This window comes from Myodes glareolus, chromosome 21 (assembly GCF_982192425.1).
Source record: "Myodes glareolus chromosome 21, mMyoGla1.1, whole genome shotgun sequence".
Lineage (NCBI taxonomy): Eukaryota > Metazoa > Chordata > Mammalia > Rodentia > Cricetidae > Myodes > Myodes glareolus.
In genome coordinates, this window is record NC_142046.1 from 7,362,982 (window position 1) to 7,372,492 (window position 9,511).

General features: G+C 46.4%; 1 protein-coding gene and 1 long non-coding RNA gene across 2 annotated transcripts in view; both read right to left on the reverse strand.

Moving 5' to 3' along the window:
- Window positions 1-3,437, reverse strand: part of Psmb7 (proteasome 20S subunit beta 7) — a 57,340-nt gene extending 53,903 nt beyond the window's left edge. The window contains exons 1-4 of the mRNA XM_048429193.2: window positions 3,279-3,437; window positions 2,793-2,886; window positions 1,806-1,903; window positions 36-176 (exon numbers count right to left, since the gene is read on the reverse strand). Coding sequence (XP_048285150.1) covers window positions 36-176; window positions 1,806-1,903; window positions 2,793-2,886; window positions 3,279-3,340 — 395 coding nt within the window. The 5' untranslated portion in view covers window positions 3,341-3,437. The remainder of the gene's footprint in view (window positions 1-35; window positions 177-1,805; window positions 1,904-2,792; window positions 2,887-3,278) is intronic.
- Window positions 3,438-6,769: 3,332 nt separating this feature from the next.
- On the reverse strand, window positions 6,770-9,264 carry LOC146890469 (uncharacterized). Its single transcript, XR_014998882.1, has 2 exons — window positions 8,975-9,264; window positions 6,770-6,936 (listed from the first exon to the last, which is right to left on the reverse strand). It is a non-coding gene; the product is annotated as an uncharacterized LOC146890469 (long non-coding RNA).
- Between the last annotated feature and the right edge of the window lie 247 nt (window positions 9,265-9,511).

Sequence of the window (9,511 nt, forward strand, 5' to 3'; positions counted from 1 at the left end):
CAACTACCACAGAGACACACGCCCTGGAGCTCTACCTGAAAAGCATCTGCTTCAACATCCGATTAGCAGTCACAACTCTCGGGAGGCGGCCGGTGGTGAGAGAGTGGAGCTCCAAGTTGGAAGAAATAAGCTGGGTTGTCATGTCTGTGTCTGCAGCTGTCCCAGCACCACAGCAACTGAAAAACACCACAGAAATTTAGTTGGCATTTCATTATCAGAAGGCTAACTTAGAAATAGAACCTCCCTGAGTGGTGGTGGTACATGCCTTTAATCCCAGCACTTGGAAAGCTAAGGCAGGTAGATCTCTTTGAGTTCAAGCCCAGTCTGGTCTATATAACATGTTCTGGGACAGCCAGGAATACACACAGAGAAACCCAGTCTCAATAGAGCCTCTTGGTTAACTCTACAAAGTTTAGGTACATGAGAGTCGCTCTGAGTAGTCTGCAATGCAATTTCTCTGACTAACCAATCTTAAACATGAAACTGAGAACACATACCCTAATTGCATGTAAATATATCCTCTATGGTGCAATGGAACATTTCAAATCATTCCTTTCTCTGCTTCAAACAGAGTGCACATTTTAGTCCTACTACAAATGCATCCAAAGTGTACAAAAGAGCAAGGCACTGTGTGAAAATTTTACAATTCAATATTGACACTATAGACAGTCTTGATTTATTGAGAACTAAGTGAAAGAGGAATGGAAGAGAAAATTTATAATGCCATAAAATAACATAGGTACAACAGGCCATGGAAAGCTGGAGGGCAAAGCAATTCTTTTGTTTTCTGTATTTAAAGAGAGTGTGTGTGTGTGTGTGTGTGTGTGTGTGAAGGGGGAAAGGGAGGGAGGGAAAGAAGGAGAGACTTGTGCCATCTAAGTATGTGGAGGTCAGAGAACATCGTTCAGAATTTGGTTCTGTCCTTCCACTATGTGGATTCAGAGGATCTAACTCAGATGGTCAGGCTTGATGACAATCTTCATTACCTGCTGAGCCACCTCACCAGCCCCGAGAGCAATGAATTCTAATTGTTAAGGAATGGTTTTTATGAGCTGGGTTTTGGAAGGACAGCAACAGTCTAAAAGCAGAAAGGACAAAAGGGTGTTTTTATTTTATTTTTTAAAATCCTACTGATGACGGTATGTGCATACATCTATGTAAAAGTCTGCATAAAACTGTTTGTGGGTATTCTCAGAAGCCAAAAAAATGGTGTTAGATCCCTTGTGTGAGCTAACTTTGTGTTTTACAAAGGTATGGTAGAACCTGTGAAACAAAACCAGAGGCAGACATTCCAATTAAATAACTGCGCTTGTTCAGATGAGAAAAAAGAACCGAAATAAGGTCTCAGCAGAGGGAAAAATAGGAAGGAATAGATTCGAGAGGCACCTGGCAGGCAGAACCTTCTACCAACTAAATCAGATTGAAGCAACAGAAGGACTTGACCATGAGGAGTACCAGTGACCAGTATGTGGGAATGCTTTGAGCTACTTGTTTGACAAAGAGTCTTAGTTATCTGGCCTCAAACTCACTAATAGCAAAGAAGACCTTAACCTGATCCTCCTGCTTCTACCTCCCCAGGGCTAAAATGCAGGCGTGCGTCACCACTCCAAACTTTCTGCAGTGCTGCTGACAGAACCAAGAACTCTGCAGATGCTAGCTAAGCACTCTACCAACTGACACACAATCCCAGTCCAGAAACACAGGCTGAACCTCAAGCAGGCTGTAGGGAGGATGGTGGTTATGGTCGATTTTTAGTCCTGACATATTAGAAAATTTCAGAGTAGCTCAAATTCATCAATACTTACTAAATATTAGGAGATATGAAGTGAATTTTTGAACAGTTTTTGTCAGCAACAACCATCCCTTCAGTTGCTCTTGTGTCTGCTCCAAGAACTATGCCATCCTATTAAAAAAAGAAAAAAACACTGTAAGCATAGCAAGCTGATTTCCACCCCAAGAACCACATGAAGGTGAGAATGGGCTCCACCAAGCTGTTCTCTGACCTTAACGCTCGTTCCCTGGCATATGCACACCCACACATACCTTGACAAAATTAAGTAAACAATCACCTCTGTCTATTATATTTCTTTCTTTCTTTTTTAATTTTTGGTTTTTCAAGACAGAGTCTCTGTGTAGCTCTTGCTGTCCTCAGATTTACATTGTACACCAGGCTGACCTCAAACTCACAGAGAATCGCCTGCCTGTGTCTCCCGAATGTGAGATCTCTTCACCTGTAACAGCATCAATCATTAGTCTTTATGACCTTTACAGTTAAATTCTGGATTTATCTCCATGTAATGAATGAGGCTTAACTCTGTGAAAAAAGTTGCGGACATATCGTTGCCTGTTGTTAATCCCTTAGTTCCTGAATTTGGGAAGCAGAAGCTGGTGAATCTCCGAGTTTAAAGCAGCCTGTTCCAGAACAGTCTGGGTTACATAACAAGACCCTGTCTCAAAGGGGGGAGACGGGCCATGAACTGCCCAAGATTGGAAGCAGCATCAATGCCTTAAACATCTAGACAAATCCATCTGATCCCAAATTCTACCTTTTCCCATTACAGCATCCTGCTTCCACCCATTTTTCTTTAAGAAAAAGCAAATTGCCTTCATGTTAAAAACTTCAAAATGAGTAAAGAATACAAACAAACACGTAAAGCCTACAGACAAAAGCCAATTTCTAATGAAAGCCCTTTTTGTGACGTACCCTGACATTTGCACTACCAGATCTAGCTGAAAACTGAGGAGTTCAAGTAGCCTAGCTGCTAACATGGGTCTAGTCTGTCTCGGCTTACCTTATAGACCACCCCCGCGATGGTAGTGCCAGTTTTTCGGGCTTTCGGAAGCTTGAACCCCTTCTTTGCAAAATCAGCTTCCAAGACGGCATTCCTGAGGGAAAGCGCAGAAAAGAAGTGTTGGAGGACAAGACTACAATTGCGCCGTACTGGCCCGAGTGTGCTTAGGAGGGAACTCAGTCTGCTTTCGCCCCAATCTGTTCACTGGAGCCTCCCACCATCCGCACTGTCCGCACAGAGTCACAGATCGGGGCTGTGACCCGCCTAAAGCCATCGGGAAGGACCAAGTCCTTAAGACTGGCACATGGAGAGCGTCGCACGGGCCTCGGAAGCAGTCCGCACTGGAGCGCCGATTCCCTGAGTCACACGGTCGCGGGCACCGTCCCCACGTCGCCTCCCGTCCCCGGCCCAGGCCACGGCTCAGCTCCGACCCGGGGCACCGAGCTCCCACCCACGCCTCGACCGCTACCCGTGGCATGGACACACCTGCGGCAATTATCAAAGGAAAACCCTCCAACTGGTGCTTGAAACACCGACACTGCCGCCATCTTCCCAAGAAAGTGTTTCCGGGCCGAGGGCGGAGCGAACAAGAAGAACAGAATACTTCCGGCGCCGCGGGCGAACGGGATGAAAGGGCGGGGCAAACTTCGAACTGGCGTTGCGACCACAGAGTTCTGGGTTCTCCCTCTCTAGAGAGGCTCGGCGGCGTTTCAAGTACATCGCCTCCAGTTCTGGGGAGGAGGAACTGACGACAGCCGAAGGGATGGGGTTTATTAAGTCAGATAAAATCCCCACAATTACCAAGTCTCCTAACGCTCCGATCATTTTCTACCGTTAATCAGAGTTCAGGTGCTTGACTCCCAGGTCCCTAGCCTAGCCGGCGAGCCAGTCCCTTCGACTCTCCAGTTTCCTCCTGCCTAGGGGAACGTTCTCTTCCTCAGAAAGTCAGACACACGAAAAGATGTTCCATGCCATGAGAAATGCAACCCAAAATTCCCAATGAGATACTGCTTTGGGCCTACTAAAATGGCTGGAATCACTCAAAATCACAAGTCTGGAGAGAATGTAGAGAAATTGTAAATCTCATATGTGACAGGTGAGAGTGTAAAATAGCAGCTCCGGAAAATGAATTGGAACTTGAACCAATTTTTGTTTGTCCTGGATACACACCCAGAAGAACTAAAAACCTAAGTTCACAAAAACTTTCACACAAATGTGCACAGCTGCGAGTTTCAGAATAAACCAATCTGGAAACAATTCAAACAATCATCAATGGATGAATAAATAAACAAAATGTATATCTACACAGTGGAATTGTATTCAGCTATAAAAGGGAAGAAAACATGATACCTACTAAATCAGAGATGAACCTTGAAAACAATAAAATCGTGAGGCCAGGCCTGAAAAAAAAAAAAAAAACATATTATATAGTTCTACCCACGTGTAGTATACATGTGCATGCTTGTGATAAGCATGTTCGCATGTCTGTGGGTGCATTGATGCATGTGCTCCCCACTGTTACTCTCCACCTTGCTCATTAAGGCATGGTGTCTCAGTTGAACCCAGAGCTCACTAACACGAGTGGTTAGCCATCTTACTCCAAAGATCCCTCTTTCTTCCCTTTGAGCACTGGCTTGACAGCATCTCCATGAATCCTGCGGATTCAGACACCAGTCTTCATGCTTTCAAAGTAAGTTCTTCAACCACTGGCCATCTTCCCAGCCCCGCACAGTTCCATTTTTATGAAGTATCGTTCAATAGGCAAATCAGAGAAACAAAACGAATCAGAACTTGTGAAGACTGGAGAAGGGCACGGAGTTTACAGTGTCACATAGCATTAAGAATGTAGTGCTATGTCATTTTATCACAATCTTCTCCTGTTGGAAATTTAAGGCTTGTGGAAGTCAGGAAAGTTTTTTAAATTTACTTAGACAATAAATGACAGTCTCCATAACTGTGAAATTAATTCATTTGCAATTATTCACTAAGCACCTCTGAGCTTGGTATGGCTCTCGCTGTAGATGGATAGACGAATAAATGGCATACCAAGTGTCCAGAACCAGAGTCATAACTATCTATTTAATGAATGGTCACTAAATATTAAATTCTCGCTGGACGTGGTGGTCCATGCCTTTATTCCCAGCACTAAGGAGGCAGAGGAAGGAGGATCTCTCAGTTCAAAGCCAGCCTTGTCTATGAAGTGACAAGACAGCCAGAGCTACACAAAGAAACCCTGTCTTGAAAAAAATAAACAAATGAACAAGCAAAAAAAGATTAAATTCTCTTTGATTGCATCTCTGGGTCTCTTGAAATAAAGAAAATAAATTCTATTTTTTAAGCCCTATCCCCCTGTGCTAAAAATAAACTAGATTAGGTTCCAATCAGACTAGTTTGAGTCTTTATATAAAGGGGAAGTTTGTTGACAACCACAGGTGTTTCCACAGCTGGGGAAAACAAAGGTCGCCCACCAGAAAACAGGCAAGAGGCTGGGCCAGACTCTCTCGCAAGACCTCAAAAGAAAGTCATGCTGCTTATATTTCCAAACTCCTGAACTGAGAGACAATACGTTTCTGTTGCCTATGCCATCCACTGAAAGTATTTTGTTATGGCTGCCTAGCGAAGCCAGGCACATCACAAGTTTACAAGCCAAAAAGAAGAGAAGATTCCCAGAACAAGTTCCTCTGGTGTGGGAGTGTAAGTGGAGTGGGCTGCTTTAGAAGCCTTGGGGTGTAAGCTCATGAGATAAGCAAGAGGAATAGATGAGAAACGACAAGGCCAGACTCTAGACGTGGCTTTTGGGAGTTGGCCAAAGCCTGCAGCAGAGGGAGGCATGGAAATGAAAAGATGTTTCTGTCCTTCTGTTGGTTCTGGGGGGAGCTATAGAGCCACTGACACTTTTCAGCCAGACTGACCAGAGGAGGTGCCATTGCCTCCGAAGATGGTCTGCAGAGCCCAGCAGAGGGCGACTGGCGGCCTTCAGGAAGCCTGGGAGTGGACAGAGACTGAGCCAGAGGCCAGCAGGGAGTGACAGGTCCAGGCAGATCAGGCATCAGACGCTGTATTTCTGGACATGGTCAATGAAGCGATAGGCTCAGCACTAAAAGCTCGGCTCAGCTCTCTTGTTTAACTTTGATGCTGTTCCCTGGGACTGCAGCCCAGTGCAGAATGCCCATCCTCATCCTGGCCATTGCCCCACTTACTCCTTGGCTGTCAAGCCTAACTGATCATTGAATCATTCTGCCCTATGAGGCTGTGTGACCTCAGGGAAATCAATAGGTTCTCTGTGTCTCAGTTCCCAAACAGTAACAACTAACAACTGTGAGCAGACTTGAGGTCCTCAGCTCTGTCCTATAGACAAGATCTCAGGATCATCTCAGGCACCAAGAGTGCACCAGACAGACAATGGGAAAACAACCTGGGCTGGGCAGTGGTGGCACATGCCTTTGATCCCAGCACTTGGGAGGCAGAGGCAGGCAGATTTTTGTGAGTTCGAGGCCAGCCTAGTCTACAAGAGCTAGTTTCAGGACAGGCTCCAAAGCTGCAGAGAAGCCCTTTCTCAAAAAACAAAAAACAAAAAAACAAAAACAAAACAAGCAAAAAAAAAAAAAAAAACCGGATAACCTGGAAACAGGCACAATGTCTACCTTCCAGGGCTGACAGTCTCTAAGAGAAGCCAGGATCTTTTTTATTCAACTATACAGATGAGGCATGGGGTGTGAGATCTTAGTTCAAGCCTGTGCTGTTGATGAATGCAGAGTCAAGAATCAGCCTCATCTTCACCATCAGCCCTGACAACTGCAGCTCAGCTACAGCCTGGCTCCTGGATCCACTAGAATTTCCTCCTCCCCAGCGCCTACCCTCACTCAGCTGCTTACCAGCCATGGGATCTCAAGCAGGTCACTTTGTAGCTCCACTTTTTCGTCTACAAAATGATAAAAAACATTGCAGTCTCCCTCTGTTAAGCATTCATTCACTCATTCATTCATTTAGGTTTTATTAAGCCCCTCTTTGATGCCAAGCTTTGTGCAAGATCATAACCTTGAGGCGTATTGCTGTAAAGACTGTATGTCCAGTTCTCTGGTCTAAGGGACCCATGGGAGCACAGCTGGAGGCTTCCGTAGGCATCGAATGAAGCAGGCAGGCACTAAAACAACAGCAGGGAACAAGGAGACTTGGAGAGCAGGCAGCACCTTCCATGCAGAAACTCAAATATGCATGACCCCAACATGTCCCTGGATTTTACAAGCACCAAGAGAGCAGTAGCCCCCACCCTACCCAGTCTACAGACTGCCTGGGAACCCATTGTGAGGCGGGTACAGAAGGCTCACCCCAGCCTCCATCATGATGATATACACAGTAGAGGGCTCCCCAGAAGAGCTGACTTGGCCATCTTCCCATTGCAGGGAGAGTGGTCCATGTTGCTCCTGGTTACCATGGCAACTGGGCCCTTGTTTTTCTTCCTTCATAAATAAGCTATAAATAGACAGGGCAACCTGTGTGCTTTCCTTTGCATGAATTAGCGCAGCTGTTCCAAGCTCCAGGGCCCTTGGCCCAGCACCCAGGTGCCGAGCTGCCCTCCATGGCCCACAGAAACCCAGCTCCAGTGGGAGGGGGGCAATTAGAGACAAGACAATGATTCCAAGTGTGGATTCCCTCCACCTGAGATCCACAGAACTATATGCATTATACTATAAGCACAGACTAGGCTAGCTGGGCCTTGTGTTTACCAGCCCTGGCTGGCGGTGAGCAGAGGTGGAGACCCTCTCCTTGCTTCTAGTTCAGCCCTTGCAAGGGCGACAATGAATTATCAGGATAGCCCTCTTCTGTAGGATGGGAGGACTTCCCAACTTCCCAACCTGACTGAGTCATACTGGTTGATATTTGTTTATTGAAATCTTTCAATATGCCAGAGGCTGTGTTAAGTACCTCCCAAGTTACATCCCCATTCCTTCCTGCCTCCCCCCCTTTCTCTCACTTCCAACGAGACAGATTCTCTCTCACTAACCACAAGACAGAGAACAACAGGTGAACCTTTTAAGTCAGAAGCTTAGAAGGACCAGGGACTGGCCTGTACTCATACAGTGAGACAAATGGTCAGGGCAGACTCCAGTCATACAGGGCCCTGGAATGCAGGAAGAAGCTTGTTCCTCTCATGAGAGAACTGGGGAGCCATGAAAGGTATTTAACCAGAGATGCAACACACAGCATTTAAGTAGAGCACCACCCAAAGACAAAGGCATCCTGAGGCCACTTTTCCATTTGTTTGTTTGTGAGACAGGTTCTCGTGTAGCCTAGGCTGCCCTCAAACTTGCTACTTAGCTGGGGATGACCTTGAACTTCTGATCCTTTGCCTCTACCTCTCAAATACTGAATTTACAAATGTCAGCCACTACACCTGTGTGGTGGTTTGAATAAGAATGGCCCCCATAGCTTTATATATTTGGATGCTCAGTCATCAGGGTGTGGCGCTGCTTGAGAAAGGTTAGGTGGAGTGGCCTTCTTGGAGGAAGCGGCACTAAGCGTGGACTTTGAAGTTTCAAAGACAGAAGCCAGGCCTAGTGTCTCTCTCTTCCTCCTGCCTGAATTCTCAGCTATTTCTCCAGCACCATGTCTGCCTGCATGCTGTCATGTTCCCTGCATGCTCACTGTCATGATGATAATGAACTAAACCTCTGAAGAAAATCTGTTTCCTTTTATAAGAGTTGCCTTGGTCTGTCCTGTCCCTTGAAGAGAAAAGTCCCGCCTACTCCCCCCACCCCATTCCTCTCTGCCTTTCTCTGCTCTTCCTTCTTCTTCCCTTCCCCCTTTTCCCTTTCCTGTCCATAATGCACTAAATAAATACCCACATTCTCTGCACGGCATGCCTATCCATCTCTGTCTCTTGCGGGACCAGCTAACCTGCCGAAGTCTCTCACCTGCTGTACGGCTCCCTGCCTGGGACCCACTGCCCCTCCTGGCTTGCTGCCCACTGCCGCCACTCAGCGTTTTATTTTTACCATTACAATGGTGTCTGTTCAGATCAGTAGAACGCTAAAACAACCTGGTTTATGCAGTGTTCATAACTTTGTAGATGCTAGACAAGCACTCTACCACCTGAGCCATATCCCAAGGCCCTGGTTTCTTTATCAGTTTTGCAGGGCCTGCCTAGACAGTGTCCCCCACTCCCAGGTAATACCCATTACCTTCTCCGTGGTTCAAAACTTGCTGGTTCTTCACTTATTTCTTTATTCAGCTATTCCTTCATCAGACTTCAACACTGTGTTGCGTACTTTGCTAGGTGCAGAAATAGGGCTCTGCCTTCAAGAAAAGCAGACACATAAATAAAGGAGGAAGCAAAAGTATCAGAGGGTTCTGGTAAGGACTGCAGAAGTTCATGAAACCCCCAGGGAGACAGAACTCAACTCCGTTCAGGGAAGAAAGTCTCAACAAGTGATCAAGGGGAGTGCCACTGCAGGCCAAGCCCCAGCACTGGATAGCTGGGGCTGTAGAGAGGAAGTAGCTTCAGCAGACTTGTGCACAGAACTGGGCAACTGCTGAGCCTGAGGGTAGTGAACACTAAAGTGTGTTCTACGGTGGGGGCAAGTGGAAACTTAGACATGGCCAAGGCTGCAGGGCTAGGTGCCCATGCCAAGGTTCAAAACTGGATGTAGCTTTTAATCCCAGCACTCAGGAGGCAGAGGCAGGCAGACCTCTGCAAATTCAAGGCCAGACTGGTCTAC